The sequence below is a fragment of the Pelophylax lessonae genome (assembly GCF_965119305.1).
Source record: "Pelophylax lessonae genome assembly, chromosome: 12".
Lineage (NCBI taxonomy): Eukaryota > Metazoa > Chordata > Amphibia > Anura > Ranidae > Pelophylax > Pelophylax lessonae.
In genome coordinates, this window is record NC_138779.1 from 52,230,515 (window position 1) to 52,255,847 (window position 25,333).

At 42.3% G+C, this 25,333-nt stretch overlaps 1 protein-coding gene across 2 annotated transcripts in view; it reads right to left on the reverse strand.

Annotated features, from left to right (window-relative positions):
- LOC309568080 (CMP-N-acetylneuraminate-beta-galactosamide-alpha-2,3-sialyltransferase 4-like) overlaps positions 1 to 25,333 on the reverse strand; it is a 202,375-nt gene that overhangs the window by 162,048 nt on the left and 14,994 nt on the right. The window contains exon 2 of one of the 2 annotated variants that reach the window (XM_082273651.1): positions 5,576 to 5,647. The exons of the other annotated variant lie outside the window; for it this stretch is intronic. Coding sequence (XP_082129777.1) covers positions 5,576 to 5,632 — 57 coding nt within the window. The 5' untranslated portion in view covers positions 5,633 to 5,647. The remainder of the gene's footprint in view (positions 1 to 5,575; positions 5,648 to 25,333) is intronic. 2 annotated transcript variants of the gene reach the window in all.

Below are 25,333 nucleotides of genomic sequence, written 5' to 3' on the forward strand. Positions count from 1 at the left end.
CCAAAAGAAAGTTTTATGTATGAAAATGACTGCACAATTGCCAGTTAACCACTTCCCACCCAAGGACGTTCCTGTATGTCCCTGGGTTTCAGTGGTTATACCCGAATGATGCCTGCACCTACAGGCACCATCCTAGTACCATTGTTTTCAGCTGGGGATTCTCTACAATGCAGAAGTGATAATTAGCCACTCAAACACTTCTGCGGATGGCAGAAGGCGGTCCCACCTGCCACCCCTGCCGCCTCATTGGGTCCCATCACGAAGGCCTGGAGTGATGCGGTTGGCAGCAATGGCTGCCCTGTACAGAGAGAGAGGAACTGAGGTCATCCCCTCCCTCTGTAACCCTGGAAACCGGGAGCGAAAAAGTAATTAGCCACCTCTGGTTTCCGCTGCTTTGTTTACCTGGCCATCAGTGGCCAGGAAAGCAGCTGATCAGACCAATCTGTGTCTGATCGGCTGCACAGGGGGCTAGGACCCCAAATCTCTCCATAAAGTGGACCTGTCAGAGCCCATGCTGTCACAAGGGATGTTGTCCATCCCTTGTAATAGCAAAAAAGTTAGTACAACAGTGCTTACATGCAAATGAGAACGCATACGTAACTCCCGCAGGCATCTGTAAACGGTGATCACATCACACGTGAGATATTATCGTGAACATCAGAAATTCTAGCACCAGACCTCCTATGCAACTCTAAACTGGTAACCTGTAAAAGGCGTTTAAAGCATCGCCTATGGAGAATTTTAAGCGCCATAGTTTGCCGCCATTCCACGGGCAGACGCAATTTTAAAGCGTGACATGTTAGGTATCAATTAATGCTGTGTAACATCTTTCACATTATACAAAAAATATTGGGCTAACTTTACTTTTTTTTTTAAATTCATGAATGTGTTTGTTTTCCAAAAAATTTAGTTTGAAAACTGCTGTACCGAGTGACATAAAAAAAATTACAACACACACACCATTTTATTCTACAGGGTCTCTGCTAATATATATATATATATATATATATATATATTGTTTGGGGGGTTCTAAGTAATTTTCTAGCAAAAAAAAAAGTAGATTTTTACATGTAAAAGTGAAGTGTCAGAATTGGCTTGGGAAAGAGGTGGTTAAAGTAGCGCAATGCTGAATAGCAAAAAATGCTCTAGCCATGAAGGGGGTAAAACCTTTTGGTAAGATATAAAAGATGATGTTATGTCGAATACATAGATACCAAACTTGTGATGCTTAAAAATTTGAACACACGGAATGGGGACAACCTACGGTACATAAAATTATTCATAGGCAACACTTAAAAAAAAAATGTTTACTTCTGGTTCCGGCGCCTTATGTGAAGGAAGGGAGAACAGCGGTTCTGGGCTCCTCAGCTTAAAGATTCAGCAGATACACAGCCAGACGTCGGTGATCAAACCCCCCCTCGCCCAGCCCGCACATCACCCCCCGGGAAGCAGTGAGCATAGACAAGTTCCTTCTCCATGGCCTGGCCAGCCAGGCTGACTCGCAGCGCCCACTGCATACCTCCCCCGATTCACACGTGGCCAACATGGCAGAGGCCGGCAAACACACAGGGAGACTCGAGCCTGTATTAACACCTCAGGCACCAGATACGCCACTCACTGCCTCAAACACAGCCATGCATTGCAATTCTTTGCTGTCCCCCTCTGTGCCGCTCAGTACAATGGAGGAACAACTGGCTGGGCTAGCCCACAATAATGGCTGCAGTAGATAGAGCCATCGCTGCAGGCATATCACAACTCAAACAAGATATTGGAGAACAAAGTAAACACCTGTCAGAACTAGAACACTGCATGTCGGATACAGAAGATAAACTACAGAACTCTTTCTAATCTGATCTGCAAGAAAGAAACACGCAACAATACATTCTACACAAAATGGACGATCTAGAGAATCGATCAAGACGCAACAATCTCCGAAACCTATAACTCGGATTCCGTACAATAAATCTGCGCCTCGCGCATACCTTAAGGGCTGGGATTCACAACTACATGTTTAGTAAAAAGGGCACACCGTTTGGGCGCCCCTCCCAACGACAGACGCACGCCACGGCCGGTCATAGTCTGGTATTTAAACTACTCAGACAGAGTCAACATACTACACTATTTCAGGAATTACAAATCCCTCCAGCTTGATGGACATAAACTACTACTCTTCGCAGACTATACGCGGGAAGTCTCCCGCAGGAGAAAAGCCTCCAAACCGATCTGCTCTGCCCTCTATCAAAAGGGGGAGAAATTTACCCTGGCCTACATGGCAACGCTCTGCCTCACGGAACACTCAGGGAACCCAAAATCATTTACCCACCCAGGGGAAGCCTCACACCACCTGCACGCCTACCTGCACTTACCTATGGACACCTCCGGTCCACCTCACCAGCGAGACCCATAGGACAAACGCAGTCCGAGAAAAGACCCTCCCAAGAAACCACCTCTTTCCAGCCTCTTTGGACATGGCAGACCTCGCTAACCTAGAGTTTGAGGCCTCTATACCAATCCTATATCCTTTCTCACTTATATGATGTAGCTGCAGCTGACTGTACTTGTTTTCTTGTTCACCTGTTATCTGTTTTCGTTATCTTAACTGGTAATTTATCCTTCACCAGAGACACTATTATGCGGACCACGCACAACCTTATCAAAGGATAGCCCTTTCCCATACGAGGTGGCTGGGGCCCTACTGTATTACTAAAGCGCCCACGCTTCCTGGGCTTGGCCCGGAGAGAGGGACAACTCAGAAGTGTGCTGGCGACCACCTGGTATCCTCCGGTAATGCTGCTCGTGCAAGAAGGGGTCACATGAGGAAAAAAGTGAAGTCCAGGCTCACCTGGGTATTTTATTTTGTGTTTCTACTCCTAGGCCCACGTTGGGCTTCCATCCTTCCCAGACCCCCCCCCCCTCAGAACACAAGGTTCATCTACTCCAATATAGTCCATCTGGTGCCATCCTGGTCGCACATTGAACGCCAAACCAAGCCTACCTTGCATCGCTACTACACCCACTAATCACTTCCCCTTCCTCAACTCCCATAACATGAAAATAGTTTAATGGAATGTCAAGGGGCTTAGATCACCCCACAAACGCATGGTGGTCCTCTGCCATCTAAAGTGCAAATCTCAAAACATTCACTCAAGCGGTCAAACCCCCACTAACCCACCCTCACCTTTGCTGCATTTTGCGGATAGCCTCTAATTAGTCGATATCTGGAGACTGACACACCCTGAAGGAGAGGAACTTACCTTCTTCTCTCCGGCCCATGATTAGAATAGATTAGATTATCTATTCTCAAACTCTCTCCTCCTCGAACATGCAACCAATCCACACATCCATGAAATAGCGATCTTTGACCACACGCCAATCTCCGTAGAATTGCCGGGCCTCACGACTGACTACTCCTTTAAATCTTGGCGTTTTCCATCCTATCTGACAAATGACCCGAACCTCCTAAAAGTCATCTGAGACACCTGGGCGGAAAACTCCTTCACGAACGCAGACCACTGCGCTAATCCCAACCTATTCTGGGAGACTGGCAAAACTGTTTTACGCGGCAGGATCATCTCCTACGCCGCTGCCCACAAAAAGAAAGTCAATTGGGAAAATTTCGAGGCGAGCAAAGATCTCCGCTCAGCCCAATTACAGCTATTGACTAACAACCCACCACCTTTAAGAAAACAGTTGTGCGACGCCAAGCACGGATTTGAGATGTGGGCAGGGGCGCAAGAGAGGATGCATCAATCCCTTCTGGATCTCCAGTACCACAAATTCTGCAACAAGTCAGGGAAATTCCTAGCCCGATTGTGCAAGGGCCCCCCGCAGGCCATCATACATCCCTACCCTAAAATCCGACAAAGGCCAACTAACTTCCTCCCCTAAAGAAATCAACGATATTCTAGAACACTTTTATGTGTCACTTTACGGACCTGAGTCTATTGATGAAACCCTAGCAAAGTCCCTTCTAGATGCAATATCGCTCCTCACGATCCATGACGCCCATTTAACCTTACTCAATGCCCCGATTTCGCTTACTGAGGTTACTGTCACAATCAAATCCTTAGGCAAAGGCAAAGCTCCGGGCCCGGAAGGGTTTACCTTGGAATTCTACAAACTTTCCATCAACATCGTCGCGCCGACTTTAACCTCTGTCTTCCAAGTCATTCTTGACGGCGGGCAATATCTACCATCAGGTCTCCAAGCCCATATCAAACTAATCCCAAAGAAAAGGAAAGACCCCATGGAACCGGGCTCCTACAGACCCATCTCCCAATTTAACCTTGATTCCAAATTGCTATCCAAAATCATTGCTAAAAGTTTGGCTCCAATCATGCCCTCCCTCATCCACCCCTCACAGAACCTCTGTCTAGACACCTACTGTCCCACCCCAATCTCCATGGGATACAGATAGGTTTGCGTACTGCCCTATTCACAGGTAATATATTAATTTTTATGTCTAACCTGAAAGCAGACATGCCACACACCAAAGAAATCTTCACGCTCTTCAGGGCCTGATCAGGCCTGAAGATCAACTTTTCCAAAAGTGAAATTCTCCCTTTACTACAGACAAATCCCGCACAGTGGGCAGCCGAATCCATCTTCAGGATCGCAAAAAACCACATAACTTACCTCGGGATAAAAATCTGGAAAAATTCCCTCCTCAATTTATCAACTAAATTTCTCTCCCACCGTAGCCAGAATTATCGCGGAACTAGACAACTGGTCAGGCCTCCCCCTTTTACTATTTGGCAGGTGTCATTTGTTCAAAATGGTCAGTTTCCCTAAACTCTTATACCCTCTCCAGACCATTCCATTACTCCTGAAACACAAAGTCATTCAGAGGATACACAAGGCCCTATCCGCCTCTATGTGGTCATCCTATGTGTTCATGCACACATAGCCTGTTATCAGCTGTTTCTGGCAGGTGCAGTTTCTGGCTGTAAAAAAAATAAATAAAAAAATTGGTGAGTTTTGAGTGGCGTTTTTCAGCTGTAAAAATGCTCTAATGTCAATTTTGATGCAGGGAAAAAAGGGTCCACATTTGCACCAAAATGTTGTAGGACCCTTTTTTCTCCACACCTAAATCTTATCGCATGGGTGTGAACACCCATGCGATGCAATTCTGGCAAGCATTGCATTGTGAGAAAGTCGGAGTAACTAAAATAGCAGAGAGGTGATTTTTAGCTAAAAACGCAAAAAAACGCTAATGCCAAAAACAGTCAAAAACGCCAATGCAAAAAAGCTAAAAAACGATGAAAAACTCATGACAAATCTACTGGCATTTTTATAACATCCAGTACACATGAGGCCTTAGGGCCAAGCAGCTTACATACTTTTTCTTACCACTGCGCGCATATATAGATATAACAAATAGATTTTAAAAATCACTCCAGTGGAGGGCATAACTGGGGGGGCTTTCTTTGGCTTAGTTGCAGTGTTTTCTGGGCAGCACTAGTGGGGCATTTATTGACTTCCTGCATGAATTTGTTTCCCAGCACACTCACTTCCTACACTGAATATACTGAATGACTTCCTTATATGAGAAATACTGAAAACACAAGCATCTCACCAGTCTGATGAAAGATCTGAAGAATATACTGATGGTGTAGGCCAAACGTCGGCTCATCAATATCAATGTTTTCTATGGACAAATTCAAACAAAAAATATTAAAATGCCAATTTCTCCAAAATTTATCATGAACAGAAAATGAACAAAATGTTTATATTTATATTGCTATTAGACAGGAATCTCCACCTCTGAGTGATTATGCAGTGATAAAGGCAATCACAAAGGTTCTCAGCAGTATAATTGGTCTTATTTTTGCTTTCTTTTCTCCATAAAAATGCAAACAGTTACTCATCTTAACTGCAGACAGGTTTTACCTGGCAATAATGTCTCTGTAATGTGTAAACCATGAAACTACTTCTTCCCCTTTACATTCTGTAATAGAGCACTGCTTGTTTCTTGAAGCAGCCCTGTCATTATGGCTACGTTAACATGTAGGCATTTTGGGGGCGTTTTTCTGCTCTAGGATCAGTTCTCAAAACGCCCAACAAGACAAATCCTATTCATTTCAATGGCCCCTGTTCACATCTGAGCGTTTTGACACCGTGAGCAAAACGCCCAACGCTCAAAAAAGTATGTGAGCTTCTTTTTGGGCAGATTACAGGCGCTTTCCATTGGTCTCTAGTCAATCTAAAAATGCCTGCACAAAAAACGTCTGTAAAACGCCTGCAAAAACGCCCATAAAAACGCCTGAAAAAACGCCTGTAATAGCAACGCCAAGATGTGAACGGAGCCTATGTTAAAAAAATAAATAAAATAATAAAGTCCACCCCTCGGCACAGTGGTTACTCTTACTGGCTGCTGTGTCTCTATGGGATACAGTAGTGATGTAGGTGCTGGTGAGAAAAATCACAACACCCAGAGGGGTACCGGTCATACGACACACATGGAAAAATCGAATACCAGATATCCTGGCGAAGAAATACACACATTTACCAAATCGCAAAAGTTACACCAGAAATCAATCAGCGTGCTGCGTGCTCATGAACGACTTTGAAAGATAATGTTAGACGATAATACTGCTAGGTGTGGGGCACTCTCACCACGTATGTGAGAAAAGTTTCTTCAGAAAACATCCATAGAACAGGTGATGACTTGGATAGAAAACCTAACCCTATTCCAGTTCCTCGCTACGTTACATAGTTACAACAGAGTGCCAACATAAAGCTAGCCTTAGATGAGTCAAAAACCGAAAGTGCTGTCAATCGAAAAAGGTGCATGCGATTGTGCCATTTGTTTTTTTTTTTTTTTAAACAAAACACACGCAAGAATTTTCGTTTGGTTTTTGACTTGTCTTTGGCCTGCTTAAAGAGGCACTCCAGTCTCTGTAGCTGCTGGCTTTTAATTTATAAAATAAGGTCTGCAGGCATTGACCGCAGGGTTTGCTCTTGGATACGGAACTGGCTAAAAAGGCGTGTCCAAAGGGTGGTAATAAACCGCATACTCAGACTGGTCTGAGGTGGTAAGCGGGGTCCCCCAAGGCTCAGTCCTGGGACAAACTTTGTTCAATTTATTCATAAACAGCATTGAGGACGGGATCAATAGTTCGTTATCAGTTTTTGCAGATGACACAAAATTGGGCAGGGCAATAACTGCACAGCATGAAGCAGATATCCTACAGAATGACCTGAACAAAATAACAGAGTGGGCAACGACATGGCAAATGAGGCTTAATGTGGAGAAGTGTAAGGTTTTGCACTTGGGGACTAAAAACATAAAAACACAATACACGTTAGGGGGTGAACCCTTGGGGGAATCAAAAATGGAGAAAGATCTGGGAGTCTTGGTTGATGATAGACTAGGCAATAGCATGCAATGTCAGGCGGCAGCTGCCAAAGTCAGCAGAATATTAGCATGCACAAAGAAAGGGATGTATTCCAGAGATAAGACTATAATCCTACCACTTTATAAAACTCTGGTCCGACCACATCTGGAGTATTCTGTCCAGTTCTGGTAGCCAGTCCTCAGGAGGGATGTGTTGGAGCTGGAGAGAGTCCAGAGAAGGGCAACTAAACTGATTAGGGGATTGGAGGACCTTAATTATGAAGAGCGTCTGCAATCGCTTGATTTATTCTCCCTGGAGAAGAGACGCCTGAGGGGGGACATGATAGCGATTTATAAATATCTCAATTGGGATCTCGGCATAGAAAAACAGCTATTCAGTCGAAGGGATTGCATGAGGACTCAAAGGCATACAATGCGATTAGAGGAGAAGTGTTTTAACCTCAGACAATGTGGGGGGTTCTTTACTGTTAGGGCTACAAGATTGTGGAATTCTCTACCACAAGAGGTGGTTTCTGCGGGAAGTATGGTGGCTTTCAAAAGACTCTTAGACGTACATCTCAAGGATCAGAACATTCAGGGCTATGTGAGATGATTACAGCCACACACACCTACACAGGTTGAACTGGATGGACTATTGTCTTTATTCAACCTCACCTACTATGTAACTATGTACTATGTAAAAATAAGGACACTTACCTGTCCAGGGATCCAGTGATGTCCTCATCCAAGCAGATTTTTCGATTGGCTTCGGGTCCAGGCACAGGCATCTTAACGAAGGGAAGCTGCAAGTGAAGCCTTGCAGCTTTACAGCCAGGTTCCTACTGTGCATGGCTGAGCCATGCTTTCTGAATGGTCCTGCAGTCTTCTGGGACCTGTGATTTGTCCCAGAAGGCTGCGGGGAGGGGAGCGGTGACGGGCGAACTTACCCTTAGATCTAGATTGCAAAATCAGGTACCCACTCCCCCCCTAAAAAGTGCCAAACATGGTAGTGGGGGGGGGGGGGTTACAGGTTGGGGTAGGATGCAAACAAGCAGAACTTCCCCTTTTGGGTAAAGTTCCACTTTAAATTCCCACTTGAAGTTTACACTTTATTACAAACAACAGCCAAGCAGTGAATAACTCACAAAATAGAACACGTGTCACATGATTGGGTTTTTTCTAGATCATAGATACTTCTACTCCAGTTTAAAATAACATTAACCAATATTGTTCCCAAAAAAAATAATCCCTATACATAACCACTTCTTAATGACCCTGCAATCTATTTTTTTTAGGAAATCAATTCTCGTACTGTGTCTTTCCGCCTCTTTGTAATGTTCCCGGTGAGCTCTCAAACCTCTCCCTTTCCTCTTTATTTCTGTTAGTTTAGAATGACCAGTGCATGTTCGTTGTGGTCACATGTACTGCTCCATGCACACGACACATCCCATGGTCCCTAGTCCATCTTATGCGCGAGGAAGAGAGGGTGGCTGCATTCCTAATTATAGTGGAACTGCCGAGAAAGAACGTAGCCACCCTCTTAACAAGAAGTCAGATCCCAGCAGCAGAAAAAAACAAAAACAAATTGGAGATTTGTAAGAGGCAGACAGCAATAGAAGGGACTTTTCTGATTATGAATACATACTTGAATAGAATTGGTTTTTGAGACCAAAATTTAGTTTAACTTCAGTGTCTTTTCCAGTCCTTCCCCTGCGAAGACATTTCCACACTACAAGCGCAGAAACTAGCACAGTGATGTAAATACACCCACAGCAGCATTCAGACTGATAAATTTACAATAAAATAACTACTTTACATGCCCAAAGAGGTCTTCTGTGATATGCGAGCTTCTCCAAGCACTGAGTGTATCAGTGTGCTACGTTCTCCATTAAACTCATGAAGCAATATTCCAATTTACAAGTGTCCTCTCACAACCTCAGTTGCTCAGGAGCAGGTCTTCCCTCCAGGGATGTCCCATGCTGGTCCCAGGATAGTCATTGTTTGTCACAATACTGAAGACAGAGGACAGGGAGGTGGAATTGTGGAAAAACTAATGTGCTCTGTGTGGATATACTGCCTGGATACAGATAAAGGCATTTTGTGAGGGGAAACCATACTTGCCTTTTCAGTGCCTCAAATCCCAGCAGCTGCTTAAAGTTGAAATTTTTCCAATTAAATCGGTATTAAACCCAAAACCAAAAAATGTATATATTTCAGCTTACTAATCATTGGATGTGGTGGCTGCAATTGTTTTCTTTGGCTTTTTTTCCGTCTGTTTTCACCTAGTGATCTGGCCAGTAACACACCTCTTATTAGAGCGCCCCCACTCTGGATGAAGAAGTACAGGGGGCACCTTCGGGCAGCAGCCTTGTCAGTTTGGCTAGATCATCAGATGAAAATAAAGGAAAAAAGGCTAAAAAAAAGAAAGATAATGCAGCCATCACATCTAATAATTGGAAAGCTGCAACATAATAAATATTTGGCTTTTGGGTTTAATACGGCTTTTAATATCAAGATGACATTTGAGGGACAGGCACATAGACATTACATTCTGCTGCTCTACGCAACACCGACCCCCCACCCCCCCCACCCTTCAATCCATTTTGATGGAAGAAAAAAACTCCTCTCTTTTAGTATAACAAGTCATTAGTAATGAAAGAGAGGAGTACCTCAGTGACAAGAACTTAAACAGCAAGAAATAAATGAAAATTTTTTAATAATAATAGTGAACTTTGCTGTACCACACATTTTAAAAATATCCAATTAAAAAAATGGGTTAGTATGTTCTATTGTGAGTTTTCTTCTCATAAATACTTCTAAACAGAAAGTATGTGTTTTCAATAATGCCATCACAAACAAATAAAACATTTTCCAGCAAACTTATCAGCTAGCCTGTAAAACACAAACTGACCCTGTCAAGCAACTCATGTTAAAAACAGTGTTTAGTTGCACATATTCATTTGCAAATATATGTGAAAGCCACTGTACCTCCTCCTCAAGGCTCCTCTGTATACTGTGATCTATATTTAAGAGTCTCTAAGTTGGAGGACATGTAGCAATGGATAAATTATGGGCAGGTTTACCTAGAGGGAGCCCATCCCTCCTCCAGTCCAGGCCAATTCTGACATTCCTCTCGTAAATGTAAAAAACATAATTTTTTTTCAAAAGAAAACGATTTAGAACCACCCCCAAACAATATATATAGCAATAGTAAATGTTGCATATTTTTCTGTCACACGATGTTTTCAGAACGGTTTTCCGAATGCAATGTGTTTGGAAGAAATACACTTTAATTCAATTGAATGCACAAAAACACAATATAATACCCAATTTGTTGGTAACATATCAAAGGATGATATTGCACCAAGTAAACAGATACCATACATGTCACACTTTAAAATTGCGTCTGCACATGGAGTGGTGCTAAACTACAGTACCTAAAGATCTCCATAGGTGGCACTTTAAAAGACTTTACAGGTTACCAGTATAGAGTTACAAAGGAGGTCTGGCACTAAAATGATTTCCCTCACTCTGACGTTCACGGCGATACCTCACATGTGTGGTGCGATTGCTGTTTACATATGCGTGCGGGACCTAAGTGCACATTTGCATGTGAGCAAGGTGGAACAGGGGTGCTTTCATTTTTTATTTTATTTAAAAAAAAATTCTACTGTATCTTTTATTTTTATCTCATTTATCGCTGACAAAAGGGATGAATAACTTCTCTTGTGATAGCATGGGACATGATGACAGGTCCTCTTTATGGCTAGATCTGGGGTCTATTAGACCCCATCTCACTCCTCTGGCCTCCAGAGCATCTGATCATACCAAGATCAGTTTGATCAGAGGCTTGTTCAAGTAACGGCTTGTCTACATGGGACCAAAATTGGAATGACAAAATCCTTGTCGCTCCCGGTTTCTGACATCACAGTGGGAGGAACAACATCAGTTTTCTCGCACTGTGTCCTAGGAACTGGATACCACTGGCTGCATCCTTACCATGCTCTCCAAATGCATGCGAGAGTCGGATACCCCTTTCCCAGCCTGTAAAAGTAATCCAATGGCTTTGTAGCCGCTTGGATTACTTTTACATTAAAGGGAATCGTAGGCTCTAAAAAATCTTGATCATTGCTGCTGCTGCATCGTTGTCCAAGATATCACCCTTCTAATAAAGTGGTGTACCAGCACGTCACTGGACAGGAAGTGGTTAGAGGCACAGGGGCACATTAAGGCCGGCCATACACAGTTTGAATCTCAGCTGATTCAGCAGGACCAGCTGAGATTCGAACTGTTAAAGGGCAGGCTGAGTGTACCAAGTTGATCGATCGATTGATCAACTTGGGTACAACCAGTCTGACGGTTTCTCTTGTGATTATCACTAGTGGCTACTATAGCCGCTAGTGATAATCACAGTCTCCTCCTGGTGGGGATGGCTTACCCTGCCGGGAGAAGACAATGGCCTGGCAGGAGGGATTCCAGCACAAACATTGTCTGTGTTGTTTAGAGAAATCGAGCAAATATCTTTCCTGTAACCCGTGGTTATAGGAAAGAAATTAGCTTTGTGTTTGGCCAGCCTAGATTCCTAGCAAGAGCACAATGGCAGTTGAAGGCATCCAATGTGTCCCCATGCTATATAATAGGCCAATGCTATCAATAAATCTGCTTCCTTGCTGAACTGAACTTATCTAGAAATGTCCTTTGAAAGACCGCAATACACAAAATCTCTTTCTGACCTCGTCCATGGTGAAAACCAAGAACTGATTTTTCAGGTTGAGCTTTAAAACACAAGACATGTTCCAGCAAGCCTTTACCGCACAGGTGTTGGGCTTCCCCTCATAAAGATAAAAGTGGTTAATATTAATGTCACACAACTAAAATAAATACTACCCCATACGGTGAAAATAACTACCCCACCTGTAAGAATATAATACACAGGTATAATGCATATGTTCTACTTTCACTTTGTTGGGAGATTCTTATACATCATTAACTCACATTACAGTTATGTGCTGGAGGTCATGTAAGTGACACAAGAAGCATTTCGACTGAATATTTATGGGCCTTAGAGGCTTCTCACACACAGCCAATTTGCTGACCAGAAACAAACTTTCTCCTCTGATAATTGGCATGTTTGGAGACTATTAGTTTGCATTGTATATCATACAGACTGTGCCCAGTTTTTTTTTTGTTAAAGGGGGTAAAGAAGCAGAGCTAAAGGTAAATGTACCTTAACGTGAAATGAAGCGTAAAATCACCTGCTCACAGCTGTGCCAGCGTTTATTGTCTAATGCTAATGTCAGAGACTAATGGAAGCAGACAATGAAAGCTAAATGCATTTACAGACATGAGAGGTATCTGGAGGATAGTTCCCTGTATTTACAGACATGAGAGGTATCTGGAGGATAGTTCCCTGTATTTACAGACATGAGAGGTATCTGGAGGATAGGTCCCTGTATTTAAATTTAAAGCAACAGTGTAAAAATAAAAAAATAATTATAATTTTATTTTAAAGCGTCCCTATCCCCCCGTGCGTTGGCAAACGCCTGCACACACATATGAGGTATCACCGAGAACATCAGATCGAGGGCAGTAATTCTAACACTAGACCTTCTGTGTAACTCTAAAGTGGTAACCTGTAAAAGCTTTTAAAACATCGCCTATGGATAGTAAAATTTTACGCCCTTTTTCACCGTTGCACGGGTGTGCGCAATTTTAAAGTGCGACATATTTAAAATCTATTTACTTGGCATAACATCACCTTTTAAATTATACAAAACAATTGGTTATTATATTGTGTTTTTGTACAATAAATTTAAAAAAAGTATTTTTTTCCAAAAAAAAAAAAAAGTTTCAAAAACCACTGTACAAGTACCATGTAACATAAAAAAAATGCTACACCCACCAATTTATTCGCTAGGGCCACTGCTAAGAAATGTTCTATCAAAAAATAATTATTGTTACATGTAAAAAGAAGTGTGTCAGAAAAGGCCTGGTCTTAAAGTGGTTACACATAAATGAATAATATATATATATATATATATATATATATATATACATACACAGTGCCTTGCGAAAGTATTCGGCCCCCTTGAACTTTGCAACCTTGTGCCACATTTCAGGCTTCAAACATAAAGATATAAAACTGTAATTTATTGTGAGGAATCAACAAGTGGGACACAATCATGAAGTGGAATGAAATTTATTGGATATTTCAAACTTGGTTAACAAATAAAAAACTGAAAAATTGGGCGTGCAAAATTATTCAGCCCCTTTACTTTCGGTGCAGCAAACTCTCTCCAGAAGTTCAGTGAGGATCTCTGAATGATCCAATGTTGACCTAAATGACTAATGATGATTAATAGAATCCACCTGTGTGTAATCAAGTCTCCGTATAAATGCACCTGCTCTGTGATAGTCTCAGAGGTCCGTTTAAAGCGCTGAGAGCATCATGAAGAACAAGGAACACACCAGGCAGGTCCAAGATACTGTTGTGGAGAAGTTTAAAGCCGGATTTGGATACAAAAAGATTTCCCAAGCTTTAAACATCCCAAGGAGCACTGTGCCAGCAATAATATTGAAATGGAAGGAGTATCAGACCACTGCAAATCTACGAAGACCTGGCCGTCCCTCTAAACTTTCAGCTCATACAAGGAGAAGACTGATCAGAGATGCAGCCAAGAGGCCCATGATCACTCTGGGTGAACTGCAGAGATCTACAGCTGAGGTGGGAGACTCTGTCCATAGGACAACCATCAGTCGTATACTGCACAAATCTGGCCTTTATGGAAGAGTGGCAAGAAGAAAGCCATTTCTTAAAGATATCCAAAAAAAGTGTCGTTTAAAGTTTGCCACAAGCCACCTGGGAGACACACCAAACATGTGGAAGAAGGTGCTCTGGTCAGATGAAACCAAAATCAAACTTTTTGGCAACAATGCAAAACGTTATGTTTGGCGTAAAAGCAACACAGCTCATCACCCTGAATACACCATCCCCACTGTCAAACATGGTGGTGGCAGCATCATGGTTTGGGCCTGCTTTTCTTTAGCAGGGACAGGGAAGATGGTTAAAATTGATGGGAAGATGGATGGAGCCAAATACAGGACCATTCTGGAAGAAAACCTGATGGAGTCTGCAAAAGACCTGAGACTGGGACGGAGATTTGTCTTCAAACAAGACAATGATCCAAAACATAAAGCAAAATCTACAATGGAATGGTTCACAAATAAACATATCCAGGTGTTAGAATGGCCAAGTCAAAGTCCAGACCTGAATCCAATCGAGAATCTGTGGAAAGAACTAAAAACTGCTGTTCGCAAACGCTCTCCATCCAACCTCACTGAGCTCGAGCTGTTTTGCAAGGAGGAATGGGCAAAAATGTCAGTCTCTCGATGTGCAAAACTGATAGAGACATACCCCAAGCGACTTACAGCTGTAATCGCAGAAAAAGGTGGCGCTACAAAGCATTAACTTAAAGGGGGTGAATAATTTTGCACGCCCAATTTTTCAGTTTTTTTATTTGTTAAAAAAGTTTGAAATCTCCAATAAATTTCGTTCCACTTCATGATTGTGTCCCACTTGTTGTTGATTCTTCACAAAAAAATTACAGTTTTATATCTTTGTTTGAAGCCTGAAATGTGGCAAAAGGTCGCAAAGTTCAAGGGGGCCGAATACTTTTGCAAGGCACTGTATATATATATTATAGTTATAGTGAACCTGTTGCATAGGAAACGCACAGATTCACTTTAAAGTGATTGTAAAGTTTCCTTTTTTTTTTTTTTCAATAAAAATAACAAACATGTCATACTTACCTGCTCTGTGCAGTGGGTTTTGCATAGAGCAGCCCAGATCCTCCTCTTCTCTGGTCCCTCTTCGGCTCTCCTGGCCCCTCCCTCCCTTTGACTGCCCCCACAGCAAGTAGCTTGCTATAGGGGCACCCGAGCCAAATCACAGCTACCTGTGTCCATTCAGACACAGAGCTGCAGTTAGGCCCCCGCCCCATGTCTCTCCTCATTGGTTAACTGACTTTGATTGACAGCAGTGGGAGCCAATGGCGCCGCTGCTGTGTCTTAGCCAATGAGGAGGGGAGTCCTGGATGGCTGAGACAGTCGTGGACATTTCTGGATTGAGAGGGGAGTTCAGGTGAGCATTGGGGGGGGGGGGGGCTGAGGGGGCTGCTACATACACAAGGTTTTTTATCCTAATGCATAGAATACATTAGGATAAAAAAAAAAAAACCTTCTGACTTTACAACCGCTGCTGTGTCTTAGCCAACGAGGAGGGGAGTCCTGGATGGCTGAGACAGTCGTGGACATTGCTGGATTGAGAGGGGAGTTCAGGTGAGCATTGGGGGGGGGGGGGGCTGAGGGGGCTGCTACATACACAAGGTTTTTTATCCTAATGCATAGAATACATTAGGATAAAAAAAAAAAAACCTTCTGACTTTACAACCCCTTTAAGCATCTGACTGGAAACATTCTAGTCATGTCAGGGCAGGATATGCTTAGTCACAAAGAGATTAAACAGACAATTGCTTAACTCATTTTTATGTTTTATAGTAGTGTTTTATAATAGGCATTTAGGCAATTGACAGGATGGAAAAATAAAGATAAGAACAATATAAATACTTGCCTTAGATAAACCTTATGTATATCTATATAGAACTATACAGCAAACCTAAAGGAAGGATCTTAAAGAGAAACAGACAGATTGAGCCAAGACCTTTGTACATTCAATAGAAATACTATATCAGGAAAATATTACACAAGAAGTAATTCAATTTAGAAAAGACCAGTTTATACAGTCATATCCTTATGTGTAGCTAACGCATGGCTATTTAAATTGATTTTAAGCTATGAGACCAAGAATGTTTTTCCTTCCCTTCTGGATTTCACACATTTTCACTTCATACAAAACAGACAACAATCTATTCCACACAAATCATTCTAAATTGTTCCAGGGCAATATAACAATTGGGAGATTCAGACAGGTTTAGGCAGGTGTGAAGAAATGATGTAAAGTAAAAATGCTTTAAATATATATATATATTTCAATTTTTTTTCTATACATTTTTAAATTTCAAAGTCAACAAACAGAAGAAAATCTAAATGAAATCTTGGAGTGACTACCCTTTTGCTTCAAATCAGCATCAATTCTTACACTTGCACAAAAACTACGATTTTGTAGAATAACGCAAGGTGTATGATTAACCAATTATACAAAGCAGGTGCTAATGATCATCAATTTCATATATAGGTTGAATAAAGCCTTTAACCGAAAGAGAAACAACTGTGTAGGAGGCTTAAAACTGGGTGAGGAACAGCCAAACTGCTAATAAGGTGAGGTTGTGGAAGATCGTTTCATGTCACAGTTCATACACCATGGAAAGACTGAGCACATCTACAAGACACAAGGTAGTTATACTGGATCAGCAAGGTCTCTCCCAGGCACAAATTTCAATGCAGCAGTATGCCAAGAAAACATTGCAGCAGATGAAAGACACATCGTGCTTACTTTCCTTCGACATCGGAAGATGTCCAGCAGTGCCATCAGAACAGAACTGGCAGAAACCAGTGGGGCCCAGGTACACCCATCTACTGTCCAGAGAAGTCTGGCCAGAAGTGGTCTTCATGGAAGAATTGCTGTCAAAAAGCCATATCTCTGATGTAGAAACAAGGCTAAGTGACTCAACTATGCACAAAAACAGGAACTGGGGGTGCAGAAAAATGGCAGCAGATGCTCTGGACTGATGAGTCAAAATGTAAAATATTTGGCTGTAGCAGGAGGCAGTTTGTTCGCTGAAGGACTGGAGAGTGGTACAGTAATGAGTGTCTGCAGGCAACAGTGAAGCATGCTGGAGCTTACTTGCAAAGTCGGAGGCTGCATTTCTGCAAATGGAGATGGACATTTGGTCAGGATCAATGGTGTCCTCAATGCTGAGGCATACAGACAGATACTTATCCATCATACAATACAATCAGGGAGGTATGTGATTGGCCCCAAACTTATTCTGCAACAGGACAACAACCCCAAACATACAGCCAATGCCATTAAGATCAAGGAGTCAAGGAATTGATGATTTTGCCCCCCCCCCCCCCCCCCACAGAGCCCTGATCTCAACATCATCAAGTCTGTCTGGGATTACATGCAGAAAGAAAAAATTGAGGCAGCCTTCATTCATAGAAGATCTGTGGTTAGTTATCCAAGATGTTTGGAACACCCTAGCTGCTGAGTTCCTTCAAACATTGTGTTCAAGTATACCTAGAAGATGCTGTTTTGAAGAGTGGTCACACCAAATATTGATTTGATTTGGATTTCTCTTCTGTTGATTTACTTTCCATTTTGTTAATTGATGAAAATAAACTATTAACACTTCTTTTTCTAAAAGCATTTTTTCACACCTGCCTAAAACTTCTGCACTCTATAGTCCTTCACATGGGCTAAAGTACTGTACACACAGGCCGAATATCAGGCAGCATTGGCTCGTTTAATAGGAACCCTATGACATTCGGGGCCTGTGTGTACAGGATCTCCTCCCGAGCGCTTAAGTTTTTTTTTTTCGTTCAAACCTGGCCCTTAATGGTACCCAAGGCCAGGCGCTGCTCAACCCCTCGTTGGAGGAAAAGGGAGAACCCCAAGAGACTAAGACCACTTAATGTATGTCTTCCAAGTATGATGGTAGATCTTCCTAGAGATAGATTTCCTAGCCTTTAATAACATAGGAATCACCAATTCAGACAAACCTCTATTCTCCAGTGCCTGGCTTTCAACAACCAGGCCGTTAAAGCCAGCAACTGTAATACAGGATGAAAGATTGGCCCTTGGGACAGCAGAACCCTTCTCTGAGAGGAAGTCTCTAAGGAGTAGCGCGACCAGCTGTACCTGATCAGCATACTAAGACCAGCGAGGCCAGTCTGGAGCCACTAAAATGCGCCTGTGGCGTCGGCCAGAGGATCTTGAGACCGTGTCACAAACCTCTGTACCTTTCTTGAAACGTGTACAGCAGATAGAGCTGGAACGAATTGGTCTGCCCACCTTAGAATGCTGGCTACTCCCCAAGCCTCCAGGACACTTCTTGTGCCACCTTGGTGATTGACTAGACCACGGCAGTGGCATTGTTCGATTGAATCTGTACCGGACATCACTGAAGACGAATTGTCCAATGAACCAGACAAAGTCTGATTGCTCGGAGTTCCAGTACATTAACTGGCAGAGTCCAGACCCCCAGAGCATAATCTGTGCCGAGGACGCCTCCCCACCCGGAAAGGCTGGCATCCGTAGTGATAACAGTCCAGCACAGGTGGAGAAAGGATTTTCCCTGTCGATCGGCCGGAGAACACAGCCAACTCTAGAGACCGTGGATTCTTGTCCCATTTCACCAGAATCTCTTTTTCCAGAGATCTCGTGTGAAACTATGCAAACGGAACAGCCTCGAAGGTAGACATCATCAGGCCCAGCAACCGCATGCACGCCCTGAGGGATGACCATCTGCTGGACAACAGAAGCCAAATTGCTTACAATGTATGGAATTTTTCCAGAGGAAGAAACACTCTGGCTGAGGCCAAGTCCAAAGTCAGACCCAGATAGTCCAATTTTGTAGACAGAACCAGAGCAGACTTCTGAAGGTTCAGAATCCAACCAAAACTCCCTCAGAGTAATCTCCAAGTTGTCCATCAGAAAAGTCTGAGGCTCCGCTTGCAGAAGAAGATAGTCCAGGTACCCCAGTACCGCTATCCCCCGCTGACGCAACAATGCAAGCACCGGGGCCAACACTTTTGTGAAGACCCGAGGAGCGGAGGCGAGACCAAAGGGTAACGCCACAAACTGATAATGCTCCTCACCCACGGCAAAGTGGAGGAAGTGCTGCTGACCGGCACATTTTGGAATGTGAAGGTAGGCATTTTGGATGTCACAGGAACAAAATAACAAAGATAGAACAAAAAGTTCCATTTAAAAAGGAAAAAAATTGCTAGGACCAGAGATCACAGCAAGGAACTTGCTGCTGAATAGGCAGAAAAAAACAGAGTGCCTATAGCTGAGAGTTGGAGTATACCCCCTGGGACTGCCCCATAGGCATAGTGAAGCTTTTTCCTGCCTAGTGTCCTACTTTGTAGGGGACAGTATAACACAACGGTCAAGAAGATAAGGAGCTGTGTCCATCAATGAATGAAAGAGAAAATGCCTCTTACATTGGTGGCAAGCAGGAAGAACTTCCCCTTTACAGTGGTAGTCAGAATGCCCCTCTTACAGACACCTAAAAAAAAAAATCACTGGGTTCATGTAGCTGGTTCCACCATGTGGCATTGACTCTAGAAATACACAGGCACCATAAAATAGGTAAATCAGCGTTGACGTCCACATTAGGAGGAAACGCGTCAGAGAGGAGCGCCACACCGTCATGACTTAGCGCCGCGGACTGCACTGCAGGCAGCCGCGGCTTCCCGATCACTTGGATCCTGTTTATGTTCCATGTCAAGTTGTAAGTGCACCCTTTATTACCAAATAAATTGTTTAGAAGGTACTGCACCATTGGTCGTTTTTTTCCTTGCATGGTACTCCGGGAGGGCCCTTGTCATCGGTATCAGAAGAGGAGAACCCAATAATTGGTCACCAGGGGAGGAAGTTCTTATGTCCAGGGTAACCTGGTATTTGAGCCCAGAGCCATTTGTAATCTGGTAAGAGGCACATCTTCCCCTACCTAGAGGGGTATTTCCACCATTTACCCACCTTTTCACCTGGGGATCTCACAGAGTAACAACATATACGCCCTTGTTTTCTTTCGCTCCGGTAAGGGGCTAATCTAGCTTAGGTGGTGGGTGTTCACTGCACAGGAGTTGCTGTATTCTGTCACCTGGAATTCTTCAAGAAGCACCACTAATTTATGGACTTTTCTTTGCACTTTGAATAAGTGTATTCACTTGTATACATCACAGAATTGTTTGTACAATTTTTTTTGTCACTATTCAAAGGAACTGTTTGTTCACACACTCCTTTATGTGATATGATTTAGTTGTCAATTATATTTGATTTTATTCAATTTAGGTACTGTTCTTCGTGTGAAGACATCAGTTTCATCAGATAACCCATTATATATCCTACACTGGTATTATTTTTGTGAAGATTGAATAACTCACCGGTAGAACACGAGATATTTTGGTTTATTCACATAAGTATAGCGCACCTGCTTTTTTTATATAATACTTTCCACTGGATCTAAGGTTTGCAGCCTTACTTAACACACATATCCTGCGCACTTATTTTCTTTACCTTACACCTGGTATCCTAATTGAGCAGAGGAGTTTTTTTCACATACAGGCAACTCTAAGCCCTGGTTGGTTGGGGTAATGTCTTCAAGGTAAACAGAAGAGGGCACCAAAAGTGTTTAACAATACAAATCTTTTCATTTTATATGCAAATGCTCTTCTGGAGATCCCAACATGTTTTGGGGGGGAACACAATTTCTTCCATCAGGGCTTAACTTTCTAGCTGGAGGAAACCTGGATTTAGAAAGAGATCCCTAGGGATATCAGGTATCTGAAAGATAAGTAAAGCCTGCTCCAATTGCTGGTTTGACATATTGTTTTCTTCTGCTCTAACTTCAGATCAGCAGTTGGCAGTAAATGGAATCTAAAGAGTGCTATATGACCACTAAAGTGTGTATATTTCAGGTAAAAAAATAACCAGACGTAGAAATACTACACAGAGCTCTGCAGCTGGAAATAACTTAGGTGACATCATCACCCTGAATCTTGACATCCAATCCCAGTTCATCATAACCAATCTAGACACAGCCCTTTCTGTGCCAAGGCATTAAGTAGCAGCCCAGACCACGTATTTTTCTGTAGTGGCTGGATGGCAGAGAAATTCTATGGGCAATTTCTCACCTAGTAAAAATCATGCAGAAGTCAGCTTATAAGGGATGAAGATGAAAGCTGAAAATGGGTGGCATCCTGCCATCCACTTACTGCTACTAGGCTATGCAGCATAATAGCAGCTGGACGTGACAGTCTGTAAAGAGATGGCAACGTAATAAAGTGCCAGACATGAAGTGTTTTCATTCTTCATGGAAAGCGGTGATTAATTTTTACAGCCCAATGACCACAGAACAGGGCGATTACTGGTGTCTACCGTGATCAGGCCAGATGGGCAGAGATCCACTTTTGCCAAAAAAATAAATGTTAATAAGAAAGCTGGAGTGATGATAGAAAGGAAACAGATGGAAAGAAAAAAGTAAGAAAGAACAGAGAAAATTGAGGAGAAGACCTAAAACATAGCTAACAGGATAAAAGAAAAGTGTGAAAACAACCAGGGGGGACAGAGAGGACACAGAAAATGGAAAATATTGGATAGTGGCAGAGAGGCAAAAGAGGGAATGCAGGCATGAAAGTAGAATGGAGAATACCGAACAAAACATGAAGAAAAGAAGAAAACAGAACAGAGGAAAAAAAAAACAGAGTGGGACAGCAAATGTGAGAGAAGATTTGAAAATAGGAAAGGGGAGACAGAGAGAAAATCTGCTTTTACACATATTTGAGCTTTTTCTTCTCTGCCTAAAAAATATTTTTTGGGGAATTTTTGAGCATAGGCATTTTTTCACACTCCCCTCAGCCCTTTTTCACTCCCAAATGACCACAATGCATTGCAAAATTAATTCCAGTCGCCATTTTCATTGGGAGAGAGATCACTTTGAGAGCAGAGGGAATTTTAGTTTTTTTACTGCAAACATGAATCCTCTTATTTTAATTATTCATGAAATAGTGCTACTGCTTTTGTTGCAGAGGCGGCTATTTATGAGAATGCAGCTGCAACACAGGCCAATCTGTCATCATCACTACTAGACACATCATTTACTTGTGCACCAAATGGAAATTTTGGTGCCGAAACCGAAAACTCAGGATGAACTTGGTGGAAACCGAAACTGACATTTAAAAAAAAAAAAAAATAATAAAATAAATAAATATATATTGATATTTTTTAAATATAATTGTAATATATTCAACATTTTATTTAATATCATGAATTTAAAAGAATATGAATTTATTGTCAGCCATTATCAGCACTTTTAGCGCAAGAAAAGCTCAAGAAAAATGCATCTCTTTAGCCCCTCCACGCTGACTGCATGCAAATAGGCAGCCTTACTAGACTGGGCTTTTTGCTGTGGGGCTGCATATTTGTGTATCTCCCTTAGTGCTGGAAGCAAGCCACACGACGCACTCCTAACGCAGAGACCGGGGTCTTACCGAGAGCCCCCAGGCCCCGTTCAAATGATCGGGACCCAGAACATCCGTTTCCCGGTCACCTGATCACTGTGATAGCCTCTGAATGGCCACTATGAAGTCTGTCCCTGTGTCTTCTGTCTGTGAATTGACAAGACAGATACATTGGGTCTAATTCACTAAGAATAAGGAGAAGAAATAGTCATTCTACATTTATTACTCCCAATTAAAACAACTGAGACCTCAACTAGGTGAACATGTGAATGGAAAGTAGGAGTACAAAAAGTACAAATATGCATTAGTGAATTCCAAATCGGCATAGTCATGGTTCCATAACAGGCAATTACCAATGAGTTTCCTATATGAAACTGCACTGCAGTATTAAGCTATAATCATGTGTGTACAAATATGCCAATAAATATGGGGTATGCTTTACCTCGTGTGTGGATCTTTATTTATATTACAATTATTGTGCATAGTTTGTTTTCTTCTTTTGCCAACGAATGGTCTGAAGAGTAATGTCTGCTATTCTATGGGGTTATATGTATTTATCATTTACAGTTACAAATTTGTTATATGTTACTTTTTTCATGTTACATTTATTTTTTAGGAGACTATAGAATTCTAATTACCGTATGTTTCTTCTTTAATCATACTAAACTATTATGCAAATCTAATTGTACTTGGCACATTGGCTTAGTGGCCTGTGCTCATGCGCAAAAAGCTCTTAGGTCATCAGTTCAAATTCCAACCATGCTAACACCCTGCGTGTTCACTAGTGTTTCATCATTTTATTTCCACACAATAATATTTTTGCTAAATAACATACCATTGCATGCAGTTAAGCATGCAAATTATTTAAACAACCATCCTGATGTGGCAGTGGTAATTAGGTATTCGCCTATTTTCAGCATACTCTGCTGTTTAAATTTTAAGCAGGTGATACCATGCTTAGAATTTGAACCCATGGTCTGAGTCTTTCTATGTAGAATTACTACCCACTAAGCCATTGAGACAAGCACAATTATGCTTAGAATATACAGTAGAACCATGATTAACAAATGAACATAGATCAAGAGAATCTATATTCCCCTAAAATACAAATGCCAGATGTGACTTGTTTTGCTTCTTTTGCTGATATTTATAATATTATCAATGATGTAAGAGTTATATCTCTATTCTATATAGGTCAAACTTTTTTTTTATGTCTAATTTGTATTTTATGAAAATGTTGAGTTCTATTTATAGATGTTCATTCTGTATTCATGGTACTTCTTTATATTCTAGGTATAATTGTACCCAGCACAGTGGTTTAATCTTTAGCACTCTTAGCTAACAGAACTTAGGTCACGAGTTCAAATCCCACCCATGCTACCCCCTCCCTAGAATTGCAATGGCAAATGCATATGTGCTTTGGCAAACACATAAGTGCCATCTGTGAGAGATAAATTGTAATCACACTGATGGCAAATATGCTTTTGCCAACACACATATCCATTCCCCTTTGAAACTTTAGGAAGGTGATAGTTAGCATTTGAACCCATAACCTGACTGTTGCTAGACCAGAGTGCTAACCATTAAGCCACTGTGTTGATCAGATTTATACCTAGAATATATAGTAGTACCATGATAAAAGAAGAAACATATATAACTAGAAGTCAACATTCTAATAAAACTGGATTTTTGACTTACCGTAAAATCCTTTTCTCTTAAGTTCATTACCGGATGCAGTTCTCTCTGATTCATATCAGTAGGGTTATACTGCCCCCTACAGGAGTAGGACACTAGGCAGAAAAAAGTTCTGGCTACGGCTATGGGCATTCCCGGAGGGTACACCCTCTCTCTTCCTGCATAGGATGTCAGTTTAGTATCAAAGCAGTGTCAGAAAGTAACACCAGCCCAACTCAAAATAGAGAGGCGGGAACTGCGTCCGTCAATGAACTTAAAAGAAAAAGATTTTACAGTAAGTCAAAAATCCAGTTTTCTTTATCGTTCATTGACAGACACAGATCTCTCTGATTCATATCAGTAGGGACATCCCAAAGCAGTGCCACAAAATGAGGGGTGGGAACAGCAGAAAAGAACAAGTCCCCAAGGCTAAACATAGCCGACCAGGCAACATAGGGCTCGGCAGAACAAAAGATGAGGCCCACCTGAAACAAACAGTAAACACCCTCAAGGAAGGCCAAAAGCCCTCCAAACAGCAGCCAGCAAAAAACTATGTGGCCAAAAGAGGCATCTGCAGATGCCAGCACATCCACCTTATAAAACATGGTAAAGGTGTGAACAAATGACCAGATAGTCGTCTTGCAACCTGAAGCACAGATGCCTGTATGGTGAAAAGCTCAGGAAGCAATAGGCACTCGAGTAGAAAGCGCTGAAACAGGGAAAGGCAGGACCTGACCCTTAAGTTAAGAAGCCTGCCCCACCAACTGTCCGCTCCACCTGGAAATAGTCGCAGCAAATGCAGGCAGCCCAGTTCTTGGGCCATCCGTGAGCACAGAGAGCTAACCTGACTTACGGGAAGACTCAGTAGTCGCCAAGTACACCTCGAGTGCCTGAACTCCAACCAGAGTATGCAGCGCACATTCCGTAGGATGAGGGGGCTTAGACACAAGATGGCAACACAATGTCCTTGTGCAAGTGAACACTAAAAACCACCTTCGGAGGGAAGGACGGATCCAGACGAAGTACCACCTGGTCCCATGAACCAACATATAGGGAGAACGACAGGACAATGTCGCCAGTGCAAACACCCTGAGTGCAGAGTGACAGCAACCAAGA